Source organism: Podarcis bocagei, assembly GCF_964188305.1.
Source record: "Podarcis bocagei genome assembly, chromosome: 16".
Lineage (NCBI taxonomy): Eukaryota > Metazoa > Chordata > Lepidosauria > Squamata > Lacertidae > Podarcis > Podarcis bocagei.
In genome coordinates, this window is record NC_138142.1 from 27,508,537 (window position 1) to 27,524,686 (window position 16,150).

The following is a 16,150-nucleotide window of genomic DNA, read 5'->3' on the forward strand; positions in this document are numbered from 1 at the left end:
GGATGGCAGCTTGTTGACTGTACTAGAAACTCTCTCCTTCTTTTCACGCTAGACCTTCCCCATCACTCTGTCCCCTCGTCCGTCATGCGTCTGGCGCATTCCCAGCTGCCGGAATAAAGTCCAGGGCACACGAAGAGCCCTGCTGGATCAAAGTTGACAGTCAATCCTGGATCAGTCCCCAACTTCTCCAAACGCATCTCGTCACTTTCAAACTTGTGAATTTCACTTTAAAACACGCAAAAGACAACATGGGGCATTTTTTACACCAAGCAATCCAAATTTTGCATTGAGTGGTGGGGCTGGGGCTGAATTCGGCAACCAAGGGACTCTGCACAATTTCTCACATTTTCGCATCCCCTACTCTGCAATTCTACTTTCTTCTGCAGAAAAAAAATAAAGCAATGATTCGGCAGTGTGGTGTAGTGGTTAGAGTGCTGGACTAGGACCTAGGAGACCAGGGTTCAGAACCTGACTTTGCCATGAAGCTCACTGGTTGACCTTGGGCCAGTCACTGTCTCCTCTGCCTAACCTACCTCACAGGGTTGTTGTGGGGGTTAAATGAGCTCCTTGGAGGGTAAAGGTAGGATATAAATGCAATAAATAATATTTATATTTTTTTTATTTATTATTAATTATTATTATTATTATTATTATTATTATTATTATTATTATTATTATTATTATTAAAATTTGTATTCTGCCCTCTACCCATAGATTTTAGGGCAGTTCACAGCATAAAATCACAATATAAAAACACAAAGTATATAATACATAATAAAAATAAGAACAGAAACAAACCAATAATCCCCCCTTTCCACAACACATTTAAAAGAGCATTAGATGTCAATCAGCCAAAGGCCTGGTTAAAGAGGAATGTTTTCGCCTGGCGCCTAAAAGTGTATAATGAAGGCACCAGCCAAAACTCCCTGGGGAGAGCATTCCAAAAACGGGGAGCCATTGCAGAAAAGGCTTGTTCTCATGTTGATACCCTCTGGACATCTTGTGGAGGAGGGACACAAAGATGGGCCTCAAAGAATGATCTCAGTATCCAGGTAAGTTCATATGGGAAGAGGCGGTCCTTGAGGTACTGCTGTCCTGCAGTCTGCAATAATCAAACAAACTGAGGGACTCTGTCCAATTTCTCATACTTTTGCAACCCATACGCCGTAATGTTCCCCCCCCCCCTGCAGAATTCACTAAGCTTCAAATACAGTCGTACCTCGGAAGCTGAACACCTTGCGAGTTGAACGTTTTGACTCCCGAATGACGCAAACCTGGAAGTGAGTGATCCTGTCTGTGAACGTTCTTTAGAACCCGAAAATCCGACGCGGCTTCCGATTGGCTTCCAAATGCTATGGAAGTCAAACGGACTTCCGGAACAGATTCCGCTCGACTTCCGAGGTACAACTGTAGTTGCTTTGAGTCAGGCAGCCAAAGGTCTGAGTAAGACTGAAGCTCCCCCTCTCTGAGCACGGTCAGCAACCATTCTTTCATCACCCATTGCCCTTTCACTAACCTGTGCTCTTTCAAACGCACTTTCGCTACAAATTTGGGGGTTGGTTTAATGGAGAGGGGATTGGAAGATCTTCTGGAAAGCATCCTTTGCTATTCTGGATTTCCATGGAATGAGAGTGCACAGCCCTTTTGCCCTGCTCTTCCCGTTCCTTCTTCCACACCTCTTTTGCACAATCCACTGCCTGCTCCTTCCACTATATTCCGGGGGTGTATTGTTTTTGTTTGTTACAATGGCATGTATTTTGATGTTTTAAAATTGGAAACCGCCCTGTGATCCTTGGAAGAACGGTATAGAAATTTAATTAATTAATTAATTAATTAATTAATAATAATAAATACTACTTCCCCTTTCCAACTTACAAAAATCAAAAGGAGCCATTTTTAGGTTGCAACTAGTCAGCGCTAAAGGTCCCGGCAGCTCCCCTGGTCTTGTGTGTGATGGTTTCCCCCCAGCTAAACTTGCCCTTTCATCTGTTCTTCCCATAAACCATAAACCATTTACCAATGTTTTGCTTCTGGCTGTTTCATTCGGAGCAGCGAAGGCTGAATTATGAACCTAAGAACCTTTGACAAGCCTGCCGGATCAGGACAATGACCGCATCTAGTCCAACATCCTGGTCTCACAAGGACGCAGGTGGCCCTGTGGTCTAAACCACTGAGCCTCTTGGGCTTGCCAATCAGAAGGTCGGCGGTTCGAATCCCCGCGACGGGGTGAGCTCCCGTTGCTCTGTCCCAGCTCCTTCCAACCTAGCCGTTCGAAAGCACGCCAGGGCAAGTAGATAAATAGGTACTGCTGCGGCAGTTTAGTCATGCTGGCCACATGAACTGGAAAGCTGTCTGTGGACAAACGCCGGCTCCCTCGGCCTGAAAGCAAGATGAGCGCCGCAACCCCAGAGTCGCCTTTGACTGGACTTAACTGTCCAGGGGTCCTTTACCTTTTTTTATTTAACCTGTTCTCACAGTGGCCAACCAGTGCCCCGTGGGAAACCCACAAGCAGGACCTGAGCCCAGGAGCAAATCTCCCCTCCTGTAGAATACCAGCAACTGGTATTCAGAAGCATCATTGCCTCAAATTGTGGAGGCAGCGCATAGCCATTGTGGCTAGTAGCCATCAATAGCCCTTTCTTCCATGAATTTATGTAGCAATTTGTTCAATTTCCTTAATGTTTTCCTAACATCATATCCGAGCTTTCACACAGAGTAAAAAAGCCAGTTCCGGGAATATAATAGACTATAGCTCAAGTCTGGTGCTCAATTTCTATTTTTAAAATTTTTTTGCTTCCAGGAAAAATCCATTTGTAAACAACACGGAAACAAGCCCTAAACAGGCACTACGTTTCTGAAAGCAGCTTTTATGTCGTGTGAAAGCTCAAACATAATGCAGAAATGAAAAAGTAAGAAAAGTATAAGGGATACAGAATACACTGCTGTGCGAATGCAGCCTAAACCCGGGCAAACCTTTCGGCTTTGTTGTGAGTGGGAAGCCTCAGGAAACTGAACGAGCCAGGGGGGGAAATGTGGAAACTTTTATTGCAATAAAATAATTTATATGCAGACACATATATACTCACACACACGCACACTGTAAAAAGGAGCGGCATTTTAAAAACTTGCCAACAGGCAAAAATAAAGGGAAGGGCTCTGTCTTGCAGCAATCCTACTTTAGAGGAAAGTCCCTAACCTCAAAGTCTTCTCTTTATCCACTCATCTGCTTCACTGAGACTTTTAGGGATTGCTTGAGAATATGCTGCAAATCAGGGAGCTGGTTCAAAGAAAGGACCTTCTGAACCAGCTGAAGGATTCCTAAAGGGAACAGGACTGGGTGGGATGCTCTGTTTGTCAGTGTGTCAGGATTCCCATTGGTCACAAACACTGTTCCCAGGGGAAATATTAGGAGGAAGCAGAAGACAGAGCATCTTTGAGACTGAGTGGCTGGGCAGTCTGTCTCAGAAATGTGCATGGCCTGCTTGCAGTGGTTGGCCAGCCTGTTTCAATTTGGGGGCTTTGTTTTTTTGTAAAAGGAAGAGGGAGGGGAACCTTTGTCCACACTGCATTTTAAAGACAGGATGACACCCTTGAAAACTATAAGACCTTTAAAAAGTCCTTCTTCTTTAGCAGCTGATAAATGGCTTCAGGAAGGTGGGGTGAATATTTAGCCCAGCTGTGCTTGCAAAAATCCTTATAAGGGTTAAATATCACAGGGTGCGGTGGGGGGGGGGGGATAGCCCCACCACCTTCAACAGTTATGCCTGAGATGGGAAAGTTGTGGATGCAGCTGGCAGCTCTCAGCCAAACCAAAGTACAGCACCGAAACCTCGTTGCTGATTAAAATACAAATTAAAAATCGGGTTTTGTACATCTCAAAATGGGAACTTCTATGCACAGGCATTCCACGAAACAGGGAATGTGTCCCTTCACTAGTTACAGGCTCCAGAGGATTGTGGGAGATTCTTGGCAACTCTTCAAAGAGGCTGGCTATCTCCTTTGCCTCCTATTCACCCCCTTCATCTTCAACAGGGCTTCACAAAGTCAAAAGTAGAAAAGTGGAATTTAAAACCGTCTCGTTAAAATACTTCCCAAAGAAAAAAATCTGTATCTTTGGCATCCGTTTGGCACTGCCTTCCACACAAGAGGAAAAACAAACACAAGGCATCATTACAAAAGAGAAGATCAAACGAGAGGAATGGTTTTTGCTGTGAATTAACACAGCAGGTAAAAGTCCCTTTCAGTGTCTTCTGGAAGGATTCCATTTCCTTCCTAGGCCCAGGAAAGAAAGACAGGAGTTCACACGCTCTCCTACTAAACCCAAGGGGACCCACATTTTCCAGAAGAAAATGGAGGAAGCCGAAGATCCAACGTTCCTGTGCTGGTTTTGTCAACAGGTGCCCACACAGACACACACAGAGCACCCAGGGAAGAATGGATCAGCGATGCCACCTAGAGGCCGAATGAGCAGAAGTTCCGGCAGGTTCCACTTGTGACGGGGCCCCACAGAAAGCAATCAGGAGCCTATCCGAAGCCAGACAGTTTGTCCATCCAAGGACCCCAAAGGGGCAGCAGAAAAGGCTACTCAGTGGGGGAGAGATGTTTGGGGTGCCTGTGAGACGCACCTCCCTGTTTGCAAACCGGGTGGGCTGCCCCGTTCAGTATATGGCTTCATCTATGTTGTCGTCGCTGTCGCCCCCGAAATCTTCACCGTTGTCGAAGTAGGACATGATGTAATCCGTCTCCTGTTGAAGAAGAATAAATGGGTGCAGCGGAGATGAGAGTTTAGAGCAAGCTTTCGCTAAAACCAACAGGTTCAAATAACAAGGGGATTCCCACTCAACATTATGAAAACCTTTTTGAGGGTAAGAGCTGTTTGTCCGTGGAATGGACCACCTCGGAAGGTGGTGGACTCTCCTTCATTGGAGATTTTTAAACAGAGGTTGGATGGCCACCTGCCAGGAATTTTTAGCTGTGATTCCTGCATTGCAGGGGGTTGGACTAGATGTCCCTTGGGGACACCTTCCAACTCTACAGTTCTATGATTCTATGAACCTGATGCTCCTCCAGATGTATTGGACATCCTGGCTTTCCGAGGTTTCATCAGATGTGGCCCACACACTTTCTAGCTTATCCTTATGGACTAGAAGCACATTCCTTTTTTTTAATAAAGGAAACAAAATGTGAATATCTCGTGCCTTGAATTCGCTGGTCAACGCTGATTTCTCAGCTTTAAAAAGTGCAGATATCCAAAACCCTCCTGCCAAATGGATCCCAGTTGGATGCCTCTCCGAATTTTAGGGAGCAGAGAAACCTTTCTGGGATGGCACCGCACACACTTTTTTAGCTAAGGAAAGAAGTCTAGTGGTGGCGTTAGCAAGCGGGGGTTGTGCAGGGAAGGAAGCCTGAACCCCTCAACGTGGAGAAACGGCAGGTTGAACCTCTTGCCAAAGACGGGTCTGCGTTTCTGATTTTTGTCCTCCATACCTCCTCAAATTCTTCCTCGTCGTATTCCTCCTCCTCCTCTTCCTTCCCTTCTTCTCCCTCTTCTTTCTCCTCTTCCTCTTCAGACGTCACCTCCTCCTCTTTCTTTTCCAAAGTCTAGGAAACAATTGAAAAGTATTAAGACACAAGCTTATTATATCACAATTTCAAAGGAAGACTCCTAGCGCTGAGAACAGGATCTGGGACCCAAAGGAACCATCACATGAACTGGGTCTTGATTCGGCCTCCTGTTCTCCATCCTATTACAGTGGTACCTCGGGTTACATACACTTCAGGTTACATACGCTTCAGGTTACAGACTCCGCTAACCCAGAAATATTACCTCAGGTTAAGAACTTTGTTTCAGGATGAGAACAGAAATCGGTCTCTGGCGGCGCAGCGGCAGCAGGAGGCCCCATTAGCTAAAGTGGTGCTTCAGGTTAAGAACAGTTTCAGGTTAAGAACGGACCTCCGGAACGAATTAAGTTCTTAACCCAAGGTACCACTGTATATACAACTCATTCCCGACTTGTGATGGATCTCACCGTCTCTGGTTGATTCAAGATGAAACTTCATTTGGTCCAAAATACAGCAGCCAGATTAGTGGCTGGGGTTCCGTTTAGATCTCACATATAATCCTGACGGTTAGAGCTGTTTGACAGTTAAACAGATGACCCAGGAAAGTGTTGGGCTCTCTTTCACTGGTGATTTATAAACAAGAGGTCGGATGGTTTATAAATACAGGAGCCACTCTCGGGGATTCTTCAGCTGTGATTCCTGTATTGCATGGGTTGGACTAGATGACCCCTGGAGGACCTCCCCACTCTACAATTCTGATTTACCCCCTGTTCTAAAACAGCTGCACTGGTTGCCAGTTCATTTCTGGGCCTAATCCAAGGTGCTCACAGTAGTCTTTAAAGCCCTGAACAATGCAGGCCCCAGATATCAGAAAGACTGTCTTCTTCCCTACAAACCAGCTCCTCTGCTCTCAGAGGCTCAGGGGTGGCTGTTATGCTCCAAGAGGTCTTCTCTGTGGTGGCCCCTAAACTCCCTCTCTGCAGAGGTCCGTCTGGCACCTTCATTGTACAGCTTTTGGAGGATGCGGAAGACACCTCTTCATCCTGGCCTTAATGTTTCTGAAAGCCAGTTGCTTTAAACTACAGGAGGGCAAAAAGTGCTCTTGTCTTGGCTTCCCAGAGGCATTTGACTGGCCCCTGTGAGAACAGGATACTGGACCAGATGGGCCATAGGCCTCATCCTGCAGGCTCATCTTATGTTCTTACCTCCAGCTTCTTGATGGCTTCTTCTTTGTCTACTGGCAACTGAGTTTTGCGCCTGGGGGTAAGGACGGTGGCTCCTGTACCAAAAAGAGACCATCAGGTTAACACCACAGAGAGAGGACAGCAGGATAAATGCTGGAAGCTGCTTCTGTACCAAAGCCAGACCATTAGTCCACCTGGGACATTCCCAGTCTTACTGGGAGACGCCACTGGGGATTGAACCCATTACCTTCTGCACACAAAAGATGCCCTACAGCCCTTGCATACATTTACATCAGCACACCGACATCTCCTGAAGGCTGCCCATTTCCCCCCAGGCATAATTCAAGGAGCTGGCTATCTTACCTACTTGTGTGGTCAACAGTTCCTAAATACAAAACATTCCAGAGGGGTTCACAACAAGGAGCCACAAAGAGCAACGAAGAGTCAAGGCCTCCAAAACATTCAACAGCTCAATATACACATACAGATAATATAAACAGCCAGAAAATTTTTTATATATATATAAAAAACCAAGACACAGAAGAAAACAATGGCATGGCACTCCTTCCTTATATCAAGGGCACTACAGATAAAATTAGCAAAATCCTCCATAAACACAATATCAAAACAGCCTTTTGCACCAACCAAAAAATAGCCAATATCCTCAGAAACCCAAAAGATAAAATCCAGTTAGAAAACCAAGGGGTCTATGAAATACCCTGCAAAGTCTGCCCTGCCACGTACATTGGACAAACAAACAGACGAATAAATGCACGTATCGCAGAACACAAGAATGCCGTCAAAAAAGAAGAAAAAACTTCCTCTCTTTACCAACACATGAAAGAAACAGGACACGAAATTAATTTTGCAGATTCCAAATTGCTCTTTAACATGGAACATCACCACAAGAGAATAATCATGGAAGCCATCGAGATAGAGAAACACCCTCACAACATGAACAAGCGTGACGACACGTCCCGCCTGCCAGACATCTGGAAATTAGCCCTCCCCACAAAAACCGACACCAGAACCAGAGGCACACAGAACGCCATCTCCAATCAACCACACCAGACCCAAACCCAGACCCTCTCCACAGATAAATTACAGACACCATCCAGTAGCCAAACCATAGTGGCACCTCCGGATGCTGCACCCCCCTGCAATCCCTACACAGATCTGGCTGGCACAGGGCACAAAACCACAGCTCGCCCCTATACACGAAGCCAAGCCAGAGCACAACTAAGTGCAGTACAGCCATCTTCTCAGAAAAACTCTTCACAAGCTCAAGAGGTCAAGACACGAAAGCTTTAGCAACTAATCCACACCTAATGACCCTCCTAAGTGGTACTCAGAATATCACTCAAGAAATCACTCAAGATATCCCTCAAGTAATTAATGAACAAAAGAAGAAAAGGCACAATAACCTGGGAACTTCCTCTCTGCCCAGAACGTTGGAGGCTATACACCACACCCCCTCAACAGTATTTATAGGAACTCAAACACTGAGATCCTGCTCTGTTCTAGTAACAAGAAGCCGAAAGCACCAGCCTGAAGATGACGAGTGAGACCTCGTCGAAACGTCGCCTAGACACCCCAACTCTTACACGGGAAGATACCCGAAGACACCAAAACCTGCATATATCACCTTAGTTTATATATTAAATAATAAGGCTCCCACAATCAACCATGGGAAATATCTCGACATTTTCGCTGTTCCCCTCCCAAAGCTACAATTCCCAGAGTGGTTTAACAATCAACCCCTCTTCTTACTCTCAGGGAAGTCTGGGAATCGTAGCTCTGTGGGGAATTTGTGGCCTCCTCAGCACCCTTAAACAAACTACAGCTCCCAGAATTCTCAGGGGGAAGCCACAACTATCTAAAGTGGTATCCTAGTGCTTAAAATATATGGTGCGAATGCGGCCTCTCAGCTCACAAGGGGCAAGAATGAGGGTTCTGGGTTCATCTGCTTATCCGAAAGCCATGGCATGTCCCAGAATCCTCTGCAACACACGGGTTCTTTGGCGCATTAATTTGGCAGGGGCAGAAAACTTTGAAAAGTGGCAATTTATAAAATCCTAGTAAGGTTCGGCCCATCATACCCATGAGACCACCATCTTCTCCCTCACCCTCCATTTTGAAGACCCACCAATCAAGGACATCCTCTTAACGTGATCATTTCTGCACCAGGGTTGGGCATCTAGGGCAGAAGGTTCTCTCAGGCCCTGCTTGCCAGTTACAAAACTTTTTCCCACCTTGGATTTACAGAGGCCTCAGCTCTCTTCGGAAGGGTGACAAACTCTGCCTGTCTGAACTCATCTCCCTGGCTGAGGATTAAACCAGGAAAGGGTGTGGGAATTCTGAGCGGAAATCTGTCACTAAATTCCCCATAAAACTGAACAGTAAGCTGCGTAAATGGGGACTTGGGCAATTCAGGAAAAGCTAAATGGGTTTTTACGGGAAAGAACCCTTGTAAACTGGCAGAGGCAGCATGGTACAGTGGGCAGAGCTTTAGGCTGTGCACACATTACCGGCTTAAAACGCGGTGGAGCTGTTTCCACCCCCTCTGTTTCAAATCGCATTTGCACACTGTACACAGCTGTGTGTTTCGAAGTTGCTGTCTGTCCACACACCAGCGGGTGGGGAGGGGGCATGGCTGTCTTCATAGAGGCTGTGTGGTGCAGTGGTTAGAGTGATTTGAGGCCAGTCACTCACTCTCAACCTAACCTACCTCACAGGGTTGTTGTGAGGATAAAATGGGGGGAGGGGGGATGAGAACTATGTACGCCACCTTGAGCTTCTTGGAGAAAAAGGTGGAATATATAAATGGGAAATGATATACAATTAATTGAAAAGGCTGTTCAAAATAACGTTTGTTTAAAAAAAGCCCAGAAGCTTTTCTTTTGGGAATTATAGGGACAGAACTACCTAAATTCTATAGAAATTTATTTAGGTATGCAACTACAGCAGCAAGAATGCTACTTGCCCCAAAGTGGAAAGAAGCAGAAGTCCCAGCAAAGGAAAAATGGATACAAAAACTTATGGATTATACAGAAATGGCAAAACTTACTGGAAGAATAAGAAATCAAGATAACAAACTCTTATCTTGATTTATTTATTTACAGATAAATTGTAAACAGATAAGAACATTGACAGGATTATTGTAACAACCTGCAATTTCATAAGAGTATATATTTAAAGTAGATAATAAAAATGAGCCAATTAAACAAATTTGGATATGCAGAAAATATTGAAAAATAAATTTAAGGAACTGCAGAAAGAGGGGGAAAGAAGTCAAACTTTGAAATGTTAAATTGATTGTAAAACTAATAAAATGTATAAACCTGAAAAGTATACATAAAACCTTTTTTTAAAAAAGGAATATATAAATGCAAGAAAGAAATAAGGATTACGCCTTCAAATCAGATCAAAGCTGGCCTGCTTGTGGGGAGATGAAAAGGCAGCTTTTCTCACAGGATAGATACGGATTGTGGCTGATAGTGTGCGTACATTGCTTCCTAAACCAGTGGTGGGGGCCTACTGGATGCAGATACCTAAGAGCTGGGTGAGCAGAGTGCTGCCATTTGAGATGAAGGGTCAAATCCCTGTTCTGCACCTGGGTGATTGTGGGGTGCGAAAGCGTAAAAGTCAGAAAAGGGGGGTTTCTATTGCTGCTGTTCTGACTTTAGCTTGAACGCGGAGAAGTACTTACTCTGCTTTTTAATCTTCCGCACCCGGATCTTTAATTCTTGGGGTAGCTGTTTCCAATCTGCAAAGATAAATAGCCAAGCAAAATTTAACTACTTGGGCACACGTGGAAGGTCTGGCTGGATTTTCTTATAAAATCCACCACTTCTGTTCTTCAGAGCCATTCAAAATTCCTAATAACACCATTTATTTACCCCCAAAAAAATCTCCCCCCCCAAAAAAAACCCCCCCTAAGTCGGAATTTTGCCTTGTGCTCTAAGCAGGGAACTCTATCTGTGTATACTCTACACAGGTCTCATTCATTTCTGTTGGCAAGGTGGGCTGGGGGAATAATGTGGGGTGGGGAGACAGGATCCTACCTTGGCCCTTCAGTGCCCACTGTTAATATGGGGGTAATAACATCAGCCTAACTCACAAGTTTGTTGTAAGGGCTGTAATGCTTGGCAGGGGGTTGGACTCGATGGCCCTTGTGGTCTATTCCAACTCTATGATTCTATGAATGCAACTGTACCCTCCAAACCACCTCACAAGTAATGTCTAACTTAGGTTGATTAATTTCAACAGTTCCACCCTGCATGCAACTTACGTCTCATCTGTTTCTATGTCGCTTTTACTGTTTCATGGTATGTTTTCACCAATTTGTACTTGTATTTGTTTTTGGGGTTTTTTTGTAATGGAAAATGATATATAAATATCTTCCAATATATTTAAGGCAAGGGGGGAAAGGAGCCCTTGAGGCTGGTGTGGGATGTGCAAATATCCAAATAAATACAACTAAATAAAATATTCTCCGACTTACCAGGACTCCACTCAATGGCATTGTCAACAGGAGTGGACATCTGATACTTGTCGGAATAGCGTTCCACATCTGGAAAATGCAGGATGCAGACAGGTTTCAAGAAACAAGCCAAGCCATTCTACCAACCCACACACAGATGTAGGGACTTGACTAAACCCGGTGTGGCTAACTTGTGGTTCTCTTCATGGGCCGGCCCTCTTTACACCCCAAAGCTGCCTCCTACTTGCCCCCATACCCAACAGGCCCTACTTTATTCCTCCCCTTACTTCTCTGCTCTTATGAGTTGACACAGGTTTTGTTCTAATGCAGGCTTCCTCAACTTCGGCCCTCCAGATGTTTTTGGCCTACAACTCCCATGATCCCTAGCTAGCAGGGCCAGTGGTCAGGGATGGTGGGAATTGTAGTCTCAAAACATCTGGAGGGCCGAGGTTGAGGAAGCCTGTTCTAATGGTCTCCAGCATCCTCAGAACAGCAAAAGAACATAAAAGAGCCCACTGGATCAGGCCAATGGCCCATCTAGTCCAGCCTCCTGCTCTCACTGTGGTCAACTAAACACTCCTGGGAAGAACAGCAGCAATGCTCTCCCCCTTGTGCAGTTTCCAGAAAACCCTGTTCCCAATCTAGCCACTGATATTTCCCACCAGGTGCTACCCACATATTCTCAGGGCTGTTTAGGGACCCCTGAGGCCCAGAAGTGTGCTTTCAAAAGAAGAAGAAAGCTCTTGATCCTCATTTTGTGTGTGCCCAGTATCCAATTCCTCAAGTGGTCACTGCGGAGCTCAAGGAGCCTTGATTCATTGCTTCTACGAGTGAAACCAGAGCCTGGAATTTAAAAATACGCTTGTCGAAGAATGAATGAACAGTTCCTGAAAGCCCACAGAGGGAAGATGCCCACCGCATCTTATGATCCTCTCCTCTGGGCTTTTGCTCCTCCAACCAAGAGGGTCGCCCAGGCTGGTGGATCACAGCAGAAGATCTCTGCTGTGCTCCGCTGAACACAGTTTAGTATCAGCTTGGCCAATGACCTCTTGTCAACATAACCTGAAGCTGGCTTTAGGCCAGTGAAAACCAGGCACTCGATAGGGATCTAGGAATCCTGAAATTTAGAGAGATTTGGGGTTTAGAGTCACTGGGTTTGGACACACTGATGACACCAAGTGGCCTCAGGTTAACAAGGTGTATATGATACCACAGATGAAAAGGATTTTACAACCCTGGGAAACTTGACTTGGGAGGATTTTGCAATATCTCCGGGATGCACCTGCCTATAGTAACATGTGCAGAGGAGGGTGATGAAGGTGACGAAAGGTCTGGAGACCAAGCCTTATGAGGAATGGTCTAGGCCTAGGGATCTGTGTATGCTCAGTCTGGAAAAGAGGAGACTGAGAGGGGATACAGCTAAGCAACAGGGAGGTGGAGAGAAAGGAGGGGTTGAAAAATGGGAGTGAATCTGTTCCCGTTTGCCTGTCATTGCCCAATCTTCACAGCAAGGCCTGGGAATGATGCTGCCAGATGATATAGGTCACATCAGCACCGTACATTCAAAGCACGATGATACCACTTGAAGCAGCCATGGCTTTCCCCAAAGAATCATGGGAATTGTAGTTTGTTAAGGGTGCCAAGAGTTGGGATACCCAGAGTTCCCTGGGAAAGAGGCATTGATTGTGAAAACCGCTCTGGGAATAGACCAACAACTTGGGTGGCCTTAAAAGGAGGATTAGGCAAATTCACGGAGGAGTAGGCTACCAATGACTATTAACCATGATGGCGATGTTCTGCCTCCAGGGCCAATGCCAGCTGGTGGAAACCACTGGAGGGGAGAGGGCTCTTGTGTTTGGGTTTCCCATTGGGGCACCTGGTTGGCCACTGGGATGCTGGACTAGACGGGCCATTGGCCTGATCCAGCACGCTCTATTTATGTTCTTATGACTTCCAACATTCATGGCTGACCCTCCCCCCCTTCAAAAAACAAACAAACCCAAAATTCCCATCGGTGAACGTTCTGTGACTCCGAAACAGGTCAGCCAATCTATGGGGTGGGGTAGCGATTAAAAGATGGCAAACAATTTTTGCCCTTTGATATTTAAGAGGTGGGTCGGCTGTTTTACTGTCCTCCTAGCAGAGGAGGAATTCTGCATTCTTCTTGGCTGGTGGGTTTTTACAGTTGTTGTTTTTTTACCTTTCTTTGGTGCAGAAGGCTTGATGAAGTACGGCAGGTTCTTCATAGCACCTCTCAGCTCTTGTTTCAGGGCCAACATGTATTCAACCTCCTCTCCTGTTTGCAGTGGAACAGGTTTATATTCTAAGGGCTGAACGGGGAGAGGCAAAAAGACACAATAAGGTAACCTGCCTCACGGGGTTGAAATGGGGGGTGAAATGGGAAGGGGAGAGAACCATGTATGCCACCTTGAGCTCCTTATAAATGCAATAAATAAATACAGATAAATTTATTGGATAAATTAATATGTCTGATTTTTCTAGACACCCCCCCCCCCCAAGATCAAATTAAGAAAAAACGTAAAATGGATTACGGTATAAATAGAAATACCACCACCTGGCTACCCTACAAACAGTATTTCAGGATTCAGGTTACGTTTCTTTAAAGCACAATACATTCTACTGGTAGGATTAAAAATATTCTATTTAACATAATATTTGATCTACTATAATATTCAATACTAGGGACGCAGGTGGCGTTGTGGGTTAAACCACAGAGCCTAGGGCTTGCTGATCAGAAGGTCGGCGGTTTGAATTCCCGCGACAGGGTGAGCTTCCATTGCTCGGTCCCTGCTCCTGCCAACCTAGCAGTTCGAAAGCACGTCAAAGTGCAAGTAGATAAATAGGTACCACTCTGGCAGGAAGGTAAACGGCTTTTCCGTGTGCTGCTCTGGTTCGCCAGAAGCGGCTTAGTCATGCTGGCCACATGACCCGGAAGCTGTACGCCAGCTCCCTCGGCCAATACAGCGAGATGAGCACCGCAACCCCAGAGTCGGCCATGACTGGACCTAAATGGTCAGGGGTCCTTTTACCTTTACCTTTAATATTCAATACTACAGTTTCCTTTAAAGGATTCATTGTTTTATATAACCTATTTTTATTTATGTTTTAAATCAACATTGCTTTGGTAATACATGTTTGATATGGAACGTAAATAAATATAATAAAGGGGGGGGGGGAGAAATTAAGAAAAAGCAATCCAGACTCACAGGAAACAGTGGGGATGGTTGGAGGGTGGGTGGGGGCAGAGCCTCCCCCTTTCCGATGCCCACAGCTTCAACGTTGAAGGTCATGTGACCGCCGCGGCCCCTCCCTCTGCCACCTCTTCCAGCCATGATTGGTCCTCTGGGCAGAAATATGTACCGATGGTCTTAGGAGAGGGGTTGTCAGGAGGCAAAATCTGTCACACAATAAGATGAGAGGTATAAATTACTTTTTATATCTTGCTTTTTTGCCAGACCGAGTCTCTGTTAAAACAACACAGATAAAATACCAGGGAGTAGGCCCCAGAGGAGGGGAAAAGCACAGGATATAATTTTTGGGAAATGAGCACTTGTTGCAGAAATGGTCCTAAATTCATCTCATTAATATGAGATATATGAGAATTTAATTTGTTTAATTTATGCTGGATTAGACAGATCTTTGGCCTGCACGACAGTTTTGAAGCTCAGTTGTGGTTAGAGCATTGCCGTGTAACGTAGCACAACAGCATGTGGCCAGATACACATAGCCGAATGAGGGAGCAGAGTCATGGGGCAAAGGTGAAACAGAGAACAGGACCCTTGCACCTTTAATACTTGTGTAAGGGTCCAGGAGTCCTCACTTTCGCTTCTCTGGCCTCCCAACCTGAGGTGGTAAAGCTGACCGTACCAACGAAGGTGGGAGATATCTCTCTCTGCTGTGCCACTTTTCACCTTGTGTTGGATCTCTGTGGGAAACAAGCAAACCCTGCAAGCGGAAAGCTAGCAGATGGGGCAAAAGGGTTCGCTTGGCTCCCTTGCTACTTTTCTATTTGCAGGGAGCAAGCTGACTTTAAGGTGCACCCGAAAATCAAACCAGCTCCACATTAGATGTTTACACTCTGGACCTGTGGCATTTGGATCGAGCCAGCCCGCCACGGGACACACGCACACAATGTCACCCACGCCACGCTAGGCGACTGCCCTTCGGGATGGCAGGCTGTTCTTCAAAAGCAAGCCGTAGCTGCAACTGCAAAAGGAAAAATGAGCCGTAGCTCAGCGGCGGCGAAGCTGCTTTGCATGCGGAACTTCCCAAGTTCGATTCCTCAGTGGGAGGGCTGGAAGTGCCTGAGATCCCGGAGAGCTACAACTGCCAGTCAGTGTAGGCAATATTGAGCTAGAAGGGCCGGGGGTGGTCTGACTCGGTGCGAAGCAGCACCCTGGGGGGGGGGACTCCCCTTTTCTCCCTTATTACCCCATTAGTCCCTCTCCTCCACCAAGAGGTGGGCGGGACTCCTTCCCAGGCCTCTCACTGAAGAATGGACCGGACCAGCTAGTCTCCCCGCCTTTACCTTAGTTTCCCCTTTGCAAGGCCCACGTGGGGGCGGGGTGGGGGGGAGGCAGCGGGCAGAGCTGCTGCCGGGTCCTTCGAAGCCGGATACGCAACGTTCGAAAGGGGCGGAGCTCCGCGGCCCGCGGCCAATAGGGAGGAGGGTAGGGAGGAGGAAGAGGAGTGGCTTAAGAACTTGTGAATGGGGAGGGTGTCAAGCTGATTTTTGTCAGCTTGGAATCATTTTTTTTAAAAGAATTGGAAGGAACCCAAATGGTCATTTAGTCTCACCCCCAACAATGGGGGAGTGGGTGGAGGCTGGTCTCCCTGTATAGATGCAATCAAATCACGCAGCATGTGTTTTGGCTGGAAGTAAGTGAAGAAGCTACCTGTA

The 16,150-nt window shown here is 46.1% G+C and overlaps 1 protein-coding gene across 1 annotated transcript; it reads right to left on the reverse strand.

Annotated features, from left to right (window-relative positions):
- Positions 1-3,021: 3,021 nt before the first annotated feature.
- POLR3GL (RNA polymerase III subunit GL) lies at positions 3,022-15,891 on the reverse strand. The gene is made up of 8 exons (XM_081175479.1): positions 15,779-15,891; positions 14,457-14,647; positions 13,430-13,559; positions 11,251-11,319; positions 10,456-10,512; positions 6,768-6,841; positions 5,488-5,601; positions 3,022-4,745 (listed from the first exon to the last, which is right to left on the reverse strand). The coding sequence occupies exons 2-8, from the start codon at positions 14,580-14,582 to the stop codon at positions 4,659-4,661; spliced, it is 657 nt and encodes a 218-aa protein (XP_081031605.1). The 5' UTR covers positions 14,583-14,647; positions 15,779-15,891; the 3' UTR covers positions 3,022-4,658.
- Positions 15,892-16,150: the final 259 nt, after the last annotated feature.

Excerpts from the sequence above, each read along its gene's own strand:
- POLR3GL (XM_081175479.1), bottom strand. The coding sequence starts at position 14,582 with ATGGCTGGAAGAGGTGGCAGAGGGAGGGGCCGCGGCGGTCACATGACC. Across the intron at positions 10,513-11,250 it reads TGCCATTGAGTGGAGTCCTG|ATTGGAAACAGCTACCCCAA; the intron begins GTAAGTCGGAGA and ends TTATCTTTGCAG. Across the intron at positions 4,746-5,487 it reads ACGAGGAAGAATTTGAGGAG|GAGACGGATTACATCATGTC; the intron begins GTATGGAGGACA and ends CTTCTTCAACAG.